Source organism: Pleurodeles waltl, chromosome 12 (assembly GCF_031143425.1).
Source record: "Pleurodeles waltl isolate 20211129_DDA chromosome 12, aPleWal1.hap1.20221129, whole genome shotgun sequence".
Lineage (NCBI taxonomy): Eukaryota > Metazoa > Chordata > Amphibia > Caudata > Salamandridae > Pleurodeles > Pleurodeles waltl.
The window spans coordinates 183240196-183259785 of NC_090451.1; the positions used below are offsets into that span (position 1 = coordinate 183240196).

General features: G+C 42.6%; 1 protein-coding gene across 1 annotated transcript in view; it reads right to left on the reverse strand.

Annotated features, from left to right (window-relative positions):
• LOC138268099 (hepatocyte nuclear factor 4-beta-like) overlaps nucleotides 1–19336 on the reverse strand; it is a 237087-nt gene extending 217751 nt beyond the window's left edge. Inside the window, exon 1 of the mRNA XM_069217474.1 lies at nucleotides 19035–19336. Within this exon, the coding sequence (XP_069073575.1) occupies nucleotides 19035–19149 (115 nt within the window). The 5' untranslated portion in view covers nucleotides 19150–19336. The remainder of the gene's footprint in view (nucleotides 1–19034) is intronic.
• Nucleotides 19337–19590: the final 254 nt, after the last annotated feature.

A 19590-nucleotide genomic window follows, 5' to 3' on the forward strand; every position in this document is an offset into this window, starting at 1 on the left:
TTCGTGGCCGTAAGGAAAGGAAATGCAATTTATTTTAATATGTGGAGAAGCCCAAAACAAGTCACCACCAGTGCTGAGCAGCAGCGGTCAGTCCGTATAGGCTGAAGGGTCATATCCGCCCCACCTTTTTCCAGGCAAGAAGAATGTCTGTCAGGCTGAACAAAGGTCAGCCTGACACACAGTCATCTGATTCAGGTCTGGCAGTCTGAAGCTAGATGAGTGGCATACTGAAACTTGAGGGGGCCCCCTGCAAAGTACATGAAGGGGTGCTCCTGACCCAGTCAGGAGCTTTCAGGCCAGGGGCCCGCCCCCTGTGCACAGTCTACTGTGCTGAGGGTGCCGCCTAGAGTTTGGGCCCCACCACACCGTGGGGGCTGTGGGGGCTATTGTTACATCAGTGAGCTTAACATGTGTTATATGTGCAGATGCCTGGCTCCCTCAGCTGAAATTTGCCAGGTAGGGGATTTCCCAGCACAGTGGAAGTGACCTCTTCTGCCTGGCAAAAGTGTGTCAAGGCCTTCCAAATTGTAACCACTTGCCGTAGACCCGGGCACTTCACCTTAAGCCCTGAAGAGCCCAGCGCCAATCAGTGACACCTTGTCACAGAGTAAGGTGGGGTCAGCAGTCTAATTTGACCACATCCTACTCTGTGACAAGATTGGAATTGCTGCCTTCCCTCACTGGCTGACATTAGGTCAGCCAATGAGGGAAGGCAGCAGTCCTAACCCACTTGGGACCTCCAAGGTTTGGGACTACTGCCTTCCCTCTTTGGCTGACCTAAGGTCAGCCTATGAGGGAAGGCAGCAATCCCAAGCCTCTGGGGCCTTCAAGGCATCCCTGTTGGAGAGCTTCTGTTGAGGTAAGTTTGATGTGTTCGTTTAATGCTCTGTGCATGTGTGCATACAATTGTGAATGTATGTGTATTTGTTAGTAAGTGTTATGAATGGGTGTGTGTGCGTGTGTGAATGAATGGGTGTGAGTGAAGTGTATGTGTGTGCCCCTCCATGGTAAAATTGCCAGCCACCACTAGTGTTGATATTGAGGTTGAAAAGAGAGCTGGTAATCAAACTTAACCCCTACGTTCCTGGACACCTCTGAATGTGGGAGCAGAGGGGGAGCACTCCCAGCTCAGTAAACATACCAATTGAAAGGGTTTGCGCATGTGCAGTTGAGAAGGCTAGGATACAGGTATCCCGATCCCATGGGACACATGGAGGGGTCATGTGCAAAAATTGGCCCTTTTTTTTTTAGCTGATCCGCAGATTCACAGCAGTGCTAAGCTGTGGTAAAATCGTGAATGATCTGCAGATCAGAAAAACAATAAAAAAAGCCTACTCAAACACCAAGCGCTGTGTGCCATGTGGGGTTAGGTGCATGCAGGGGTTGGCTGCAGGGCCTGGTAAGGACCTGCAGCCAAACCCCTGCTGCGCACAGCCGAAGGTAGTGTGCAGCATAGCGTTGTATTAATGTATGATATTTATATATTACTTTATGTTAAAAAAAACATAGAAATTCACTGAAAAAACAAAGGTTACAGGAATGTTCTAGCTAGGATCACATTTTATCGACAAAAACATAAAAATTCAGCAGTTATACTTAACTGTAGAAACTCTAACTTGTGCCATTAAGAAACTTTAAGCCATGAGTAATAATTTCTTAACATAAGTTTAACTATAACTGCTGACTTTTTATGGTTTTGTGTTGATAAAACGTGAACCTAACAACTAATTATACCATCCCTGTAACCTTTTGTTTTTTTCAGTGAACATATATATATATATATACACACACACACACACACACACATTTTCACCACACACAAATATGTATACATCTTATTAGAGAACACCTCAGAATATGTGGACTACTTCCTGCAAGATTACATTAAAGGTCTCCTTTTTTATTTACAGGACACTGGGGATTTCTTGAAGCACGTTTTTCACATTCCTTAGGAAGACTGCTTTGTCTTAATTTCTATGGATGTTTCTTCATTTTACACCAGAATCCAGCATGTTTATGGATTACATGCAATGCAGCACTTTTCAAATGTTAGACCCCTTACACTGTTCCAACATAGAGATGTTGATGAGCATGACCAAGTGGTGCCTGGAGAGTAATTATTTTTCATTTCAAAATAAGTTATACAGGAAGCTGAGGGACACTGCAATGGGCACCTGCTTCACCCCCAGCTATGTAAATTTGCAAATGTGTTGGTGGGAGGAGCAGGTGCTGCATGTTGAACATCAAATCGAGTGGAAGGAGCAGATAGTATTATGGACTCGTTTCATAGATGATTTGTTTCTGATATGGAGGGGAACAGAAGAGACTGCTAGAGAGTTTGTCACCAATATCAACCGCAACAACAAACCTAAAATTCCCTAGCACAATCAGTAAAACAGAAGTGACATTTCTGGATGTTACAGTGCATGTAAATAACACAGTTGGGAAACTAAAATTTATCGTAAACCCACAGGAAGTACTACAGAGTTTCATGCCAGCAGTTTCCACCCCATTAATCTAAAGATGAGTGTAACCTATGGGGAAGCACTATGGGCACATAAGAACAGCAGTGAGGACCATAAACTTGAAGTTGCTGCTAATGAGCTGGCAGTGAGATTCAAGGAGAGAGGCTACCGCAGAGAAGTTGTGGGGAATTAATTACAGAAGGTTAAACACATGAAAACAGAGGTAGTCTTGTTGAAGAATTGCAATCCAACAACATGCAGCACCTAAAAGCTCAGATTTATTACACATGTCAGTACAGAACATGACACCATTAGGAAAGTACCTAATAAGCATTGGCATTTAGTTAAAAAAGAGCCCGTCATAGGCCCCACACTTCCCACTAGGCCAGGCTGCACATACAGATGTGACAGATCTGTGAGGGATGAACTAGTGAAGAGCAATCTCCCGGAGCCTGCCAGGAGTAATTGGCAAACAAGAATCTGTGGGTTCGGCAAGTGTAGAGCTTGTGAATATGTTTAGCAGAACACACTACACCACCCCCTTGGACAGCACACCACAATATATAGGAGGGGCTTACACATGTAAAACTGAATATGCAGTGTATGTGCTGGAGTGACCTTGCAGATATATGGGTCGTACCAAACACCAGGTACATAAGTGCAAACCACAACACATCAGGGCTAAAAAACATCAAGAAAAAAACCTACTCAGTGGCCAAGCACTTTGTGGAGACATATGGCTTTAGAGATAGAGAACTACAATATATTGTAATTGATGCAGTGCCATAACCATCAGGGGTGAAAACATGGAAAAAAGGCTCAGGAGGTTGGAATCCATGTATATTTCGAGATTACAAAGCCAAAATCCATGTGGATTGAATGTAGACGAGGAGATGAACCCCCCTTTTATAAACCTGCCATATGTCCATTTCCTACCACCACACTATTATATTGATATAGCACATATAATTTTAACACGTTCCTCACAGATATCACTGCGTTTTAGTTTGTGTAACCATCACTGTCTATACAGAGAGCACTAAATTTTAGAAAGTCAGTATGGACATATAGACATGGTGGATAGAGTGAGCCCCATAAGGGTAATACTTATATTTGTTTATTTTTGGTTTTGATTTGTTCTGCTGGCTATTCTGTGTAAATTGCCGACATAATATTTATTTGCGTACAAAGCTTGCTATGAGAGCGAAGCTAAGAAAAAAAGTTGATCCCATATACTAGTTACATTGTAAGTGTATGCCCACCAGGGCACAATTGTGTGCAGGTACCAATATGTATACAGTCATATTACAGGATGGGGTAAATCTAGAAAAATGACCAAACTATTATGCAAATCATTTCATATTAGGATTTTAATATATGAATCCTTGTGGGGAGCCACTTCCTATGCATTGCATTTATAGGGCATTTGGCACTTTATTTCTCAAAAATAGTGACTGTACTATTTTGCTGGGTTACGCAATATTGTTATCTTTTTTCTTTTTTCTATTAATGTGTGTATCCAAGCACTGTAACCATGATATATTAACAGCACATTGTAATATTGCAAAACAGGTTGAAAAGTGCAATGAGTTATAGATGACTGAAAGTATTTTTACCATGCCTATCATGTCGTGTTGCTAGTTGAGCATGTAAATAATGTTGCAAAAATAGCAGCTTCTTGATGGATGTGATCAAGGCCATCAAGGTCAAGACGTGTTATTTGTTCAGGGAGTGACATGCTTCAATAAAATGCCATAATTGAAACCCCTGAGTGCTTGCGTCCTCATCTTCAGCGTACGATTGGGGCAAGTGGTATATATGTGAAAGTAAGTTCTAACTGGCACATATTCATGTAAAACATAAATTACCTTTCAGACATACAAGCGCCCTTAAGTGAACTAAGTTCCTACTATGCACAGCCTTCCCCTATAGTGAACACTTTGTTGACAGCTGATTTCTTGTGGACAAACACCCAGACATTAGGGCAGGTAAGACCCTGCTGCACACGGTCTTTGCCCTGTGAACAACTCTTCCAGGAGGACTCAGTCCTTCCAGGCACCCAAACCCCTAGTATGCACAGCCTTTGCCATGTACCAATTGTTTTGTAGATAACCGACCTCTCACGGGCAATGAATCAGACATGGCTATGAATTTACCCACTGTGAACAGTCTTTGCCCTGTCAGAACCCCTCCACATAAACTCCCTCTCTATAGACACCCAAGGCCCTTTAACTTTAAGTGAAAGCCTTAGCTCGCACAGTCCTCATCCAGTACCAATCAAGTACCTGGTGCATACAGTCTTTTCATCTATGCAATGTCATGGAGACCCCACATCCTCAGGACACTCAGGAAAGTAAGTACCTATGATGTACAACTTTTGCCCTGCAGCAACATTTTAATAGATAGCCAACCTTTTGTCAGCAATCGAGGCACAAGTTAAAAAATCTCTGCTGCACATGGTCATCACATGTATATAACTATTCACAGGGAACTTTCTAAGATCTAGCTTTCTGCCAAAGTTTCTGAAATTCTTTTCATCTGTTTTTTTCTAAGACACTTCCTAAATATCCGATGGGGATTTGCAAAAGGAAAACCCTTTTTTGTGACTTCCTTTTTCTCAGTCCCACTTAATGTACCACCCCAGGAAGGAGCTGAGATGAATGATTTGTTTTCTTGGATTGTCTTGTGAACATTCTTTGAACGATGCTAAAGTTATTAGTAAAGCAAAAACACTTCCTATGGAAACTCTGATCTAATTATAACTACACAGTGGCTGTTGCCACTGTGTTATATATATATATGTGTGTGTGTGTGTGTGTACATATAGTGCATTAAAAACACACATACATGATCGGTAGCCATTTAATATGGTTGAAAATTGCTATTGAGGTTTTCTGGTGAAAACAATGCTTGAGGCCCAAGGCTGAGTGGTTTCTGAAAGTCACCAAGACCCAGAGATAGTATTGTTTGTATTGGCATCTATATAGTGCTTACTGCCTCTGATAAAGCATTCAAGCATCTTAGGCTGTGGACCATGCTAATTCGGAACCCTAGGTTAGTGATTACTTTCTGTTATTGCTTACTGTTGGTTATTGGGCTTAGTCTTGTGCAGTCAAGCAAACTATTCCTTCATTCACTCCACTTTCTTTGAGCTAGATTAAAGTAACAGCAGTTAGGTGCGATCAACTTTGGAGGAATGGAGATAGGTGAGTTCATGCAGATATTTGGTGGGTTTAATAAATGAGGTAGAGGAGATTAGGTAGTATTAGGTTGCATGCGTATCATTTTTTTTAAATGGAATGGTTGTGATTTTTTAAATGAGGTGTGGGCAATATGCAAAAATGAATGAGATGAAGGCAGATATGCATTTAACTTAGAGAAAGTGGTGCTCAGAGAGAAAGAGAAGAAGCATGCAGTGGAAGAAAGGGAAGGAGAGAGCCATTTGAAAGGAAAAGGGTATGATTATCAGACATTCTAAGTAAAGATCAGGTTTTTCATGGCAGATTTTAGGAATATTGAGGTTGCCTTTTGCGAAAGCATGACATTTGAGGGTGCAGAAAAAAACGATATTATTTACATTTGAAGATAGTGCTATGTTAGGTAGTTTGATAGGTGATAGTATAAGTTGGCCAGTCCGTCCACTGCTAGGCTACCACTAGATCACTGTGTCAGCAAGGAGAGCAGGTCAGCCCAGGGCTTGGAAGCATAAAGTAATGTCTGAATTGAAACACTGAAAGGAGATTATGCAAATACTGAAGAGGATGTTTACTAATGTTCATCCTCAAGTGCGACTCACAATATTAATTATAGAGCACAGTGGGATCCATGTAGGACACTATTGGTTTGACATGGTGCAAAATGAAGGACGAGGACAGCTTCCCCAGAGAGCTGAATTATATTGCATGCATTCATGTGGATGAAGATCCAGACACTGAGGTAGGGGCTCCCTAAAAACATTCAGCGAAGCATTTGTTAGTACAAGGTTCCTGATTAGACTTCCAGAAGAACTGCTCTTTGTTAGGTGATAGGGGTTAGGAGTGGAATTACAGAGCCTATTTGTGAAAGTTAAAAGAAGACCTTCACTTGATGCCAGCGGTTTGTCTTTCTTGATCACACTATCAGTTGGGCCAATGACAGGGGTGTGCAGATACCTCTCATCTCTTTGTGCCTCTGTTGTGGGAACTTCTGGACAGAGACTACCCTTCTGTGAGGGCACCAGTACACAACAGTTGTATCTGGAGATCAGCCTGCCAAAGATATTTGAAAGGAGTACCAGCCAAACCTGTTCTGCAGCATAGATCATTTAGAAACATGTCTTGAACCACATGGTCATTTAAGAGAGGCTGCTCAAAGTTACTTCCTTAAGAAAGCGGGGGAGTAAGTGAAAAAATGTGACAGTGCTCCCTTACCACTCTACAAAATGGAAAAGGCTGCAGTGCCTAGATGCAACTTCAGAGACAGTGGAAAATGAACACATCCATGCTCTGTGTGTAATAAGCAGCACTGACAGGCATTGGTAAAACTGTTTGGCAAACTTGACTCCACTATCAGGAGATGGGAGTTGTCAGGGGGAACTTTTAGCACCTGTCAAATCAAGTTAGAGAGTGCCAGCATTGTTCAGGACCCCCTGAGTGCAGTGCACCTTTCCACGTCTACTCCCCTATAGAGTGTCCCATGAATACAACACAGCCCCAACATTCACATTTGTTTACTCTTAAGAAGGGCTGAGAGGGGGATGATGAGGAAGGTTACCCACTCACTGTTGACATCCCCCATAACATTGGAACACAATACATCACCTGTTATGTGTTTTTCATTTTACATGTTTATTTTGTGATAGCTTGAAAATAGGGTTTTCTTCAAGCTACACCTAACCATGGGAACTTATCGGAATTACAATGTTTAGTTTTACATTTTGTGAACAAATTGGTGATGAAAAAAATTGACAATGTTGAGAGCCAGTGGATTTAAGTGGTTCCATTGCTGCAACACACATGTATGTACTACATTTGCCACATAATGTGGCATATAATTTGGATAATTTTCAGACCACAAAAACATATTTCTAACTCAAATGTAAGAAAATAGCACTGCCAAAGAATGTGCATTTTTTACTGCATCATTTAGATATTTTCCCCGCATAATCTGAATGGCTCTGACAATGGTAACACTCTGCACAGTAGTTTTGGGACAGTCATTATGATAATGAATATCTTATATCAGAGGTAACTTTGAAATATTTCCCATATTACCCAGTCACATGTGAAATAGAAGTAATTAAACCACTGGATTTTATGCAATAAAAGCACCCAAATGTGTATTTTTCATCTATCTATCTATAAAGATAATAATAATACAGATTTGGCAATAGTGATCCTGTAGTAATAGTTAGGTCTGAGTTTTCACTAAAGAGCTGAGTTTTATTTTGCTTACAACTTTGGAACCATTTGACAAACCTGTGCAGAACTTTCCGCATAAAAGTATTTTGGCTAAGGCTCTGCATATCAAGTTTCACACAGGCCCTCCAAGGAGAGGCATGGGTATTTAGTGGGAGTCAAAAAACAGAATTCTAAATTTTTATCCCACTGAAAATTGTGCTGTCAGATACAGAGAAAAACACTGAAAAGAAGTACACAAAATTTGGAATGAAAATATAACTTTAATACGAGCAGTATCTTTGCTTGGTTTGGAGTAAATCCGTAAAACTGGTTTTGGTAGGCTTCAAAGTGATACATTGTGGAGTTACCTGGACTGTTTATAGACTGTTGTCAAATCTGGGTTTGAAGACTGTCCGTGGAAACAATTTTTACAAAAAATCAAATTTGATTGGATAGAGAGCCTTTTCTCCAATTGTCTATGATGGGTCCACAGACCCAAAGTGAGAGCTGTGGATGCTAACACTCTGATTGGCTAGCCGCAATACAACATCTTGTGTTGTGGTTGCCATCAAAGGATGAAAGGCTAGGTCTCCATCAAGGTCTCCAGGTCCTGAAAAGAAAACATAAGGGCACATTAAGGAACAGAGGGAGCTAACCCTGAATCTCATTTGCATAAGAAATAAAAGAAAGTGAATACTGTTCTGGGGTTTCGTGGCCCCAGGGCAGGTACAGCAAGCTCAGAGTAAGATTTTGGGGTTTGCAAAATGGTGTACCCAGGCTAGGACCCTTGAACACATGTTGGTCACTGTCTTAATTCTGAGGTCCCAGAACCTGGTTTCATGAAAGATTGTCTTCCTTTTCTAGTCTGTGGACCATAAGGTTGGCTCCTCACAACCCAAGAAGAGTCATGTGTTTTAGTAGCACCCGCTTGTCTGTGAGTCCTGCACGTTTTGCAAACTCGTTAAAGGTAAGCAGCCCCCTAACAAAAAACAAACAAAAAATAGTACAGGGCACTTGTGAGGAAGGGCTGACCACCTGCTAATGCTTGATGCACCCAACTGAGGGTAGAGGACAACGTGCACTTGTTGCCTGTGGGAATCAGGCAGACTGCCTGGCACACTGCCAGGCTTTGCCTCCAAACATCACTGCAGAATCTTTCAGGTCTTGCGAAAGGGAGATTGGAAGCCCATGAAAGGCTGGCATAAGGAACAGCCAAAGGCTCGACACTATAGCAAACTCTGTTGAGCACAGCCATCGGCAAAGAGCATGAGGGGTTGCCTCCCTATATGGTTTGACAGCCACAATGGGTGTTAGGTGCAGGTCTGGCTGAAGGATAATTCTGAACGTTCAATTTTTCTCTGAAAAGCGTCCACCATTATGTGTCAAATGCTTAATATGTATCTACAAATATCTAGCAATCTAAGTTGCTACTTGGTATAAAACGAAAATAACTGCCTTTGTTTGAAAGTGCAAAAGTCCAAAAAGGAAATCCATTAAAACATTTTGTGACATTGTTGACTGAATCATACAAACGAAAGTCTGAGGTGCTTTTATTTCTCAAAGAGACAATTCTCGTCATTTTGTATACACAACATTCCTCATGAACCGTATTGCAATTTGCAAAATAGACAAAATGTATCCTTATTCTCAATCTGTCTGTGGCATGAAATTGGGATATAAAAAATACCAAATTGGTTCTGGAGGCAGACCAAAGAAAGGGGTGGATTTTGGGCATTTTGTTCGTTAATGTGGTTCTCGAGCAAAGCAGGGTCTGGGAAATATCACATGAACTGCACAAGCCACCCAAATTTCATGTCATGTTAATCTAGCATGTGCATGCAAGTTTAAGTCTGTCCCTCACAATGTGACATCCTGTCACCTGAAAAGGTGCACCAAGCGTATCCTCTTCTCAGGCAGTGGACCACTGTCTTTGCCATGAGCACATTTGTAAAAAGGGTGGTGGCAGAGTACTGTTTTAGGAATTTGTAGTGTAATAAGATCTTTTTCTCAGTGAGAGTGTGGTCTACTGACCCTTCTCATGTAAGGTTACGCTATTATGTGAAACCCAGAACATTGTGCTGAGATTCCATATGCATGGCGCATGTGTATGTATGTGCAGTACACGTGTAGGACATGTACGTTAATAGTACTCTATATAAAATGTAAGTCTGAGTACGGGGCCAGTGAGATCTATTTTGAATGTCACTGGTTTAGCATAGCACAAGATTGAGAAGGGTGATAGACTCCCCAGTGGTAGCATACAGTCTGCATTCATATGGCAGGAGGGAAGAGACACAGATAGTGAAGTGAGGAGAACAAAGACATGGCTATCTTTAGAAACTCTATGAGGTCCTAGCTAGCAAAAGACTGATGATTGTTCTTCCTTGGCACTACCATTTGGTAGATGGTATGGGTGAGTGGCAGGAATGTATTTTCTGTTATTTAAGGTGACTCAGTTTCTAGACCGGACCCGTCCCCATTTGTCTATTGTTTACCGTTTTAGATTCCAGGGATCATGGGCATTGCAGAACTCCATTAGCGACGGCCAGGTACTGAAGGGTGTATTGTTTTGAATTATTAGCAGGATTTTAACTGTGCATTGCATTTCTATGATTGCCCTGTTTAGTATTAAGTAATGCTGTATGATTATACTTACCTTCACTAAAAAAAGACCTGCCTATTTAATCCTGTATCACACATCCATTGTCTCTATCTCACTCATACAGGTTTTTTTCATCCATGCTATCAGAACCGCTTTCAGAGAGCTATGGTGCAAGCAGAAGTTACTAGGCCCAAACTGGTGATTGAGGCTTTTTACTCTTGATGTCTGCGGTTGCATCCTACCATGTATCCTAACAACTGGGCCAATAACCCCTTCAGCACTTGACTTTTAGTGGTAGTGCATATTGAGAAGTCCAAGATTTCCTTTGAGGGGAGGCAGAGGTAGACACAGAGTGATGGACACAGGCTCACAAATTAAAGTATGTTGAATAGCAGCAATATGTCCTGTGGAAGACTTGCTTTTATGGAAAAAGGAGCATTTATATACAAACACAGTGAAATGTAGTGTACACAAAAAATAAGCACAGCCCTCTAATTTCAGGGCTCTAGTGTTCAATAGGCAGGTCCTGAGTCACACTTCCATCTCACTAGCGGTATGGGTTATTCCCCATTCACTAAAGGCAACAGTCAAGTTAAGCCCCACTAGCAGCCCAAGTCTCAGGAGACCCACTAAGACTCTGGTTAAAGTTAACATTGTTCCCGCACCAAAACGCTATCTATTATACAAGTTCCCACAGGGTCTTCTGGCCCTTCAATCAGTCTTAATCACATCAGTAGGGATTACATGACCGGAGTCTCCGAGAATGTACCTCTCTCTGTTACAGAGAGTTCAGTAGTTATCTTTGGTGAGTACTGCACATGGAGCTCCACAGGGGAAGCAGTGGGTGTCCTTAATGCTCCTCCAATGTGACTAAGTTTCCTTTGATCCTTCCCACAAATTGGTGGGGATTTCAATGCTCCTGGTTCTGATCCTCTGTCAGGGCTCGAGCCCACAAGTGTCAACATGGCCGTCTCTCGTATTGACGATGGCCTCCACTAGGCCATGCTTCTTGCCTTTTCTGATGGCCCCACCTGGCATTGAGGACTACTGTCCTCACTCCACACACAGACTACAGCCCGATCGACAAGCAGTAACCTCACAGCTGTGCCACCTAGCATACAGGGTCACCAGCTTCTCTCCACACACAGATTATGGCCCGTTCAGCACAGCAGTAACCTTTAAGGTGGCCCTGCCTGGCAGACAGGGCTACCACCTTCAATCTGCACACAGAATACATGCCTATCGAAACAGCAGCAGTCTTCACGGTCGCATCACCTGGCATACAGAGTCTCTGACTCTGCTCTGCAAATGGACATCAACTGGATCGGTAAAGCAGCCATATCCTTGCACCTCACTACGAATATCCACTTGCTGGGACCCCCCCAATGGACCTCTCTCCCTCCCCCACTCTACTCTCCCACACAGAACACACTAGTGTTGGCAAGCAGGCAGTCACTGGTGCTCCAGGGGCAAGTGGTTTTGGATCCCATGGGAGATGTCACCTCAACCAGCTGGGAGACTGGCAGGTCTTAGTCTCCAGTCCTGGTCACAGGCAGAAGTCTATTCACACACCCCAACTTGCTGCTTGACAGTTGACTATTTTGGGGGCCTTGAGGGCACCTTTGAATAGTCCATTTCCAGTCACTAAATGTTATTTGGGGTCCAAGTCTTTAAAGTTTGTGTTGGGGGTCTGCTCCCTTTTGAAGTGCTATCCTCTGCGCTGTCCTTCCTCCAGTCAGAAATCACACACAGCAGGAGCAACTTCAGATCTAATTGCCCCAGAACACAAGCCATTGGAGTGACTGGAGGTTCTCACCTAGATGTCAGTCACAGCGATATGTGTATCAAAAAATTACCCTAGGGCTGCAGCCCTACTCTTTATGATTCTTTTATCAGCTCTATTTCTTTCCTGAGACGTGCCTAGGGCCCTTTCCAGTGACCTCTCTCGTACTCAAAGTGCACCCATTAAAGTCTACTAAAAAGCCTGGCTCTACCATCCTTCAGTGAGTTGTACCCAATTCACAGGAATGCAGCAATCCACAAATCTGTCTCAGGAGATTCCTCCACCTTGTCTAGCTTCTCCAGTCAGCTTTGCGTCTCCTAATAGGGAACCCAGAATCTTCCATGTAGTGTACCAGTTAGAGGCACATATACAGTCAGCACATGCATGCAACACACATGCACTTCACAACACTACATGCTAACTTGATGTAAGCTAAGGGTGAGTTAAGCATACAGCAGTGGAACTTTACATATGTGAGCCTGGAGGCCTCACTCCAATGACACAGGTAAAAAGACCTGTTCACTTCTACTGATAACTACATAGTATGCTGCCTCAACCATGCTCATGCTGCTTGACACCTGGCAAAGGCAGCAGCCTCTCACCATTATAAGGATAGAGCATTGGGTGCCCCTCCTGATCCAACAATACCGTAATCCATGAGGCAGGTCAATCTTATGTCACACACATGTGATCCGCTTTTGCCCAAAACAGAACAATCAGCACAAAGGATTCACACATCATTGCAGATGGGGCACTCAGGGCAGTGGCATCCTTCCAGCACCCTGCAAGGCACTTTTCCATCTCAGCACCTACTTTCTCCTAATGTCACTGTTTTTTCATTTTGGTCTTCCTCCTCCTTTCTCCCTTTTGTGTTATTCTCTTTCTTGTTCTAGATCAAAGTCTCTAGAGGTAAAATAAGGGCTGGCCCTCAAAAATGAGTGCTGATGGGGGCTGCCTGCAACCACCAGCTCGAATTAAGCACTTCCTTCACTACCCTGAGAGTCAAGTGGGGAAAGGGGTGTACTTGACCAAGTTTCTAGAGTCACAATAGGATGGACAGCAGGACACTGTGGACAAAGGACCTCAACCACAAAGTTTGGCATCCAGCAACCCATTGTCTGCACTACAGGCCAATGAACAGGGTCTGATACTTTATAACCATAATGTAAAACAAATGGTAAGGAAGTGCATACGCAAGTGTGGGACTGAACGTGCTTGGCCCTTACAAACATTTGGGAATATGAACCCACATGTTTCTGACTTCCCATGGGTGAAATTTTACAAGACTTTTGAATTCACAAAATGTTTCGACTTTGTGCCAGAAAACCTGCACTAGTCACAGCCTTTCAAGCATTAGCATAAAAACGCTATGTAAATTTATTTGTTACTGGTTAACATATTAACCTATTTAGTTGCATAAGAAATGTGATTTTCTTTTTTCCACATGGAGAAAAATTTGTGTTTTTGTGTTTGTTACTTTTCCCGTCTGTGCACTGGACAGTGATTTAGGCTTAGAATTATGAAATATTTGCTTCAGTATTATTTACAAAGCCACACAAGGCCTGATTTGAGTGGCTTTGTAAATAAATGCAATGCAATGTAGCTGCTTGCACTTTGTTACATTTCAATTCGGGAGGCATTCTGTGTGTGGAGCATAGGCGTTCCAATGCATTAACCCATGGATTTGGCGCATTCCCAGGTTTACAAAGACTTGTAAACTTGGGAATGCATCAAAATAATATGCCTTTCCAAGTGAGGCATAACGAGGATAAAAGTCTTTCTTTCTACTTGTTATTTCCTCTTTACACAGGTATTACATTCTGCAGCACATACAGAAAGACAAAAATGCTTCTAAGGATTGTTTTGTGCAGGAAGGTGTCCCTTTCAGGGTGGTACTGGCCAGTAGAGCAATCAGGCAGTGACTGATGGCCTAGTCCGACAGATCAGTGTGTTGGCCATTTTTTTTTTTTTTTAGCAGTTTGTGAGCCTGTTTTATGGACAAGTGGGCCAGTTTTCACTATTGATTTTCCTGACATTACCACAACCATTGCTTCCAGCAAACACAAATGTATGCTGTCTCCTGCACCTTGCAAAATACACAGTTAGAGTGTGTGGTTACAAGTTCAAAATTGGCTCGATCTGCAAAAGTGGCCAACTTTTTTAGCCAACTGGTTCGCTCATGTGGCCACTTATATTTTGGTGCCTGGGTAGTTCAACCTTGGTCCATTCCTACAGTAAAAATAGTCCTGCCTGTAATGCAGGTACCCTTTTACTTTGATGCAAGGGTGCCTGTGTTGTTGCTAAGCAGTACACAGTGTGTCAGCACTAGGAGGCAGCAAAAATGCACCACATCCTAGTAAATATGGCACATTTCTGCTGTCTTCTTTTCACGCAGTGCATCAACTTTGCTTGCTGCCCTAAATGCTTGGAAAGATATTAAGTCTTCCCCTTAATTCAGCCCTCGGAAAAATACATTTCCGACCGTTTTCATATTTGGAAGGGATCAGAAAATATTTGGCATCTGCCCACACGCTTCTAAACGTATGAGTGTTTACAAGAGTGAGCACAACTCTTTATGGGAGTGAAACAGGCTTCTGTGAATTCCTAATGGTGTTTTACACTTGTAGACACAAGTGTTTACTCATGTAAAGCCAACATTCAGATGCAAATTGCTTTGGAATAAGGCACGATTTCTATATTAGCCATTTGCAAAGTGCGTTGTAAAGAGTTGCTGGTGTTGGTGCAGAGTCCTCATTAACTTATAGGTTAAGATGGAGGAAGCCCGTCAGATATATCAAAGCCTTATGAGCTCTGCGAGCTGCATGACAATGGTTTGCGGTAAGTCTGTAATTTGCCAGTGGTGTGAGCTCATGACAAAGACGGTGAAATGTATACATTATCAATTCAATATGAATGTCAGTCCCAGTCAGATAGCTCAGGAGATGAGAATATGTATAATGAAGAAGGGTTCTGTAGGACAAAGAGTCCAACACAGGAGAAATTGCTTGGTAATTTGTGTGTTGTGTTATTTATTTTAGATTTTCTATATCCCCAACCACACACTGGAAGCTCTACAGCCAGTGACATATGAATGTCTAATTGGCATAGCCAGCTCCCATATAGTTGGGCAAAATACAAGCACCAGAATGTTGGTGAAATGTTTTAAATATGCCAATATGGGCATACCTTATGGTACACAGACATATATCAGTGGTATGGTTGAACTTGATAACGGCTGAAATTACATGTCGTAGGGCTTCAGCGCTTTCAAAGATTTTCTTTCAACTTTAGCACAGCAGGGCAGCAATGCTACAATTTATTTATTCAAGTAATCAAAAAACAGGGCTATGTCTTGTTCACAAGAAACTATGTTGTATCTCTATTTTGTGTTTTGATGACACTCAATGAAGATCTGCATCTTTATATAGAGACCCTAGATTGATTCCATTTAGAATGAGTGAACTCAGTAAAGTGTTTTAAGGCTAGGTTTCAGAATGACAGATATAAGGGATGAGCTTAGAGATCAGTGTCCTGCAAGGCAGAGTCAACCTTCTGCTGTTTAGAGGAATATGAATAACTTCCCTAATGACTAGCTCTCATCATATACTAGAGTAGCAGGAGGAGATCCCGATAAAAACAAGTGCCCGTAAAGCGAGGCTCCAGTCTGGTCCTATGTTAGTTAGAAGAGGCTGAAATTTGTATATATCACTGTCCCTTTATGGAGTGTCTTCCCTTGCTTATTTAGGAAAGGCGTCCTGCAGTCTCAGCTCTGTAAAGTGCTCGGACAACTTTGGGTCATGTCAATATTACAAAGAAGTCTCTAATAAATAAAGAAATGGCAAAGGCAGTTTAACTGTAGCATCTAAAACACTCATTCCTATTGCTGGGTACCTGTAGCTCATATAGTCCTGGTTCACTGCACTAAAATACCAACTTCTCACACTGGAAAATGTGAAGTCTTTATGAGTTGCACAATCTTTGATCCTCCACCTCATAATTTCAGCCTCACATTATTTTCATCAGGTGGTAACAACAGAGGGTCTGTCCCAGGTGAACACAGACACGGCTTTGCTATTGTGGCACCTCATTGATTAATCTTGGAACAAAAGCCTACAAATCATCCCTTGAATGTACACAGCTTCCAATTCAGTACACCATTCACCTTTGTCCATTCACGCAGCCCCAACTGGTGCATGATACCACCAACAAACCCCACCTTATATTCAACCATTCAGGTAATCCTGGGATTAATCCTGGAATTAATCATTCTTCATTACATGCTTGAGCACACAGGTCCCAGCATGCACACTAGCTTAAAATGCCCCTGTCTTAGTGCCCCTTAGTAGCACTGAGCGTGTGCTGCATCTTATGTTTCACCATGCAGAGCTACGCATGGTCAACACTACATTCCTCTCAATAGCGCGCTTTGGATTCTCATTATCTCCTCGGTGGAAACAAATGACACTTAGTTGGGCTAATCAAAGCATGGTTCAGCGATCAATCAATCACCCTGAATTACATTAATCTTGCAGGTCAAAAAGTAACTCATAGGAACTATGGGGCAGCTTCACTCACACTTTGCGCTTTCTTTGTATCACAACAGTGACCCAACTGATCCAACACTCTTGATAACAATAATTTATTTAAGAAAGGAGGGGCTGGAATCCTGGGCTCCTAATTCAATAAGCCATTTGTATGAGTAAGTTTAACTTATATACATACACAAGTGGCTCGGTTTTTGAGTTCAAGAAATTCACAAAAGTTGAACTTTGATGTGTAACACAATGTACACGCGTGTGATATTACTCCATTATGGAGTGATATGGTGCATGGCTAAATATCCAACTCAGTGTAGGAAGTATGCATTCTACGGAGATGATGTGCTTTACAGTTTGGAGATATCTAAAAACTCCCTAGTTTACTGGCATTCACAAACTTCTCCATGACCAGTTCCTCTCTGCAAAAGCGATTTAACTGCGACAGGGACGAAAGTAAATCTGTTTACATGTTGGGAAAATTGCGGAGAGTTTAGGGGAAAGGATTTACATGGAAAATGTGTTCCCATGGAGATAAAGATGCGTGTACATTTGTCCACTATGTTCAATTGCTCATGTGAAACTTCCTCTACATAAAACTAATTAGGGAATCTCAAAACTTTCAGGTGTAGTCTTTAAAACCTTTGACTGTTGTAGATTTCCAGGAATAGTCCTAGAATCCGTTGAGAATTCCTGAAATGTGTAAATCTGCACCCATGCAAGGTAGTAAATATGAAGGGGCAAATTTATGAATTTCCTGGTGATACAGACCAATGGAGTCTGGTCTGCAGCTCGAGGGGATTTTTCCACGGCTGCAATAAAAGGGAGACTCGGCCTCATTGCATGTAACGTTTGCTGTTCAAGCCACTTATAGGAAGGACGGCCTGCACTGCGAAACCTCTAGAATTAGCACTGTTATCCCAGCAATCTTACTCTGTGAAGGGGGCACAAAGGTGTTCATAGAATTAACACAAGTAAACGATAAAGCATCATTTGCATATATTGTAACAGTGTTGCACGCATTGTGTATGTCATTATAATTATCATATTGAAAATGACCGGTATTTTATCGACTTCGAGAAGACACTATGTTTCAAAACTATGATTTGAAGATATCTTACATTTCTCACCAACGAGCGCATAACTAAACAATCTCGCACGCACTTTGAAATTACTGTCTCTAATCAAAAGTCTTACTGACTTAATAATAATAATAATCTGTTATTTAGATATAACTTTTTGCAAAGTACTTTACGTTTTCTAATCCAATTATTAAAACAATAGGCTTGCCTTTATCCTCCAGCAAAGTGGTACAGCAAGTTATGACGCGACTCTTGGCGACATAGCGGCGCATTACAAAAATAATTATAGTGTTCTTCTTTCGATGACGACAAGTCAAACTCAAGCAAGGAAACTGAAACCTTAAAGCCGCTGCCATAGCGCGGGACTGGGTTCAAAGGGCTCGGTGTTATGTGGCTGTGAGCTGCTTCCGCCTCGGCCTGGCAGAAGAGAGGATAGACTGGTCTAGGGTACACCTGCTGCCATTGGGTTGGTATTCTTGCTTGCTCACTTGTCCCAATTTCCTAACCAAATGGGTCATATACCATAATAATTGCCCCAGTGCACGACCAACTGGCATTATATATATATATATATATATATTATTTTTTTCCCTGATCGGGCTTGAGAGGTGCAAAGTTCAAGCTCTCTGGGACTGACCTGGCTTTTAAAGTGGGCATTTTCACAATAGTTCGTAGGGTGCTATTTTTAAAAACACACCACTTGAGCGTTCAACACTCTGTAGTGATGATCCCAATGTGGCAATAAGACTTTTACTCCACACACTTTTCCAAGTTGTAACATTTACAAGTGCAGCCTTGCCCAGAACCGCTGTTATGAGGTGGCTCATTGTACTAACTAGCTGTGTCCTGCCGGCCGCCCAAGCTTCACCTCCCAAAACCGTCTCTTCCTGCGCCCGGAGACCTTCAAACTTTAATGCATATCCTGCTCGTAGAATTTCAGTCTCGTACCCCTTGACACTGAAGCCAATGCTCTCAAATGAAGGCGCATCCCTTACAATAGGCTGTTGGCCTGCACCCAAACGGTCAAGTCAGTCTCCACAGAACTCCAACAATATTGTAATCTTTACTGTAACCTAATTATAGTGCAGTCCGTTTCCTGGATCCTCCTGTATTTGAAAGCGCTGCATAGCAACATCAGGTGTGCATTAGCGCTATAACAATACGTAAATAAAACGACTGTAAAACCTACCTGCGTTGGTTGGCAGCACGCGCAGGGTGTCGAACTCCAGCATGGTGTACGACGAGTCCAGGGTCTCGGAATAGTCGGGCATGCCCATGTCCATCATGGCGTCACAAAGCTTCATTGTTCTCGACCAGCACCCGGGGAGCAGGCCAAGTCACCTCAGGGTCATTCACTGCCGAGGTCACCTCTGCCGCCCGGCCGCCTCTAGGCGGAACGCTGGTCTGGAAACCCTCAGGTGTCACAGGACGCCTGCGGATGGAAGAAACCTGGCGTGTACCTGTCTCCGTATCCCGGCATGCACCTCGACTCGCTGCTGTCTCATACTAGGGTTATATGGCTCAGATAAGGCCTTTGCTGAGCCCGCTGGGATTGCATCCTTGGCTCCAAGCGGTGTTGTTTATTGCAAGCCCTGTGTACACAGTATAAAACTATCCCCAGTGTCATGGCGAGACAATGTCGGCTGAGCCCTACTCACGTGGGTGGGTGACCAGTCAGGTTAATGCTGATGTCAGGTGAGCGAGTGGGTAGCGCAAGTTTCTGTTTAAAGAGTTATCTACACACG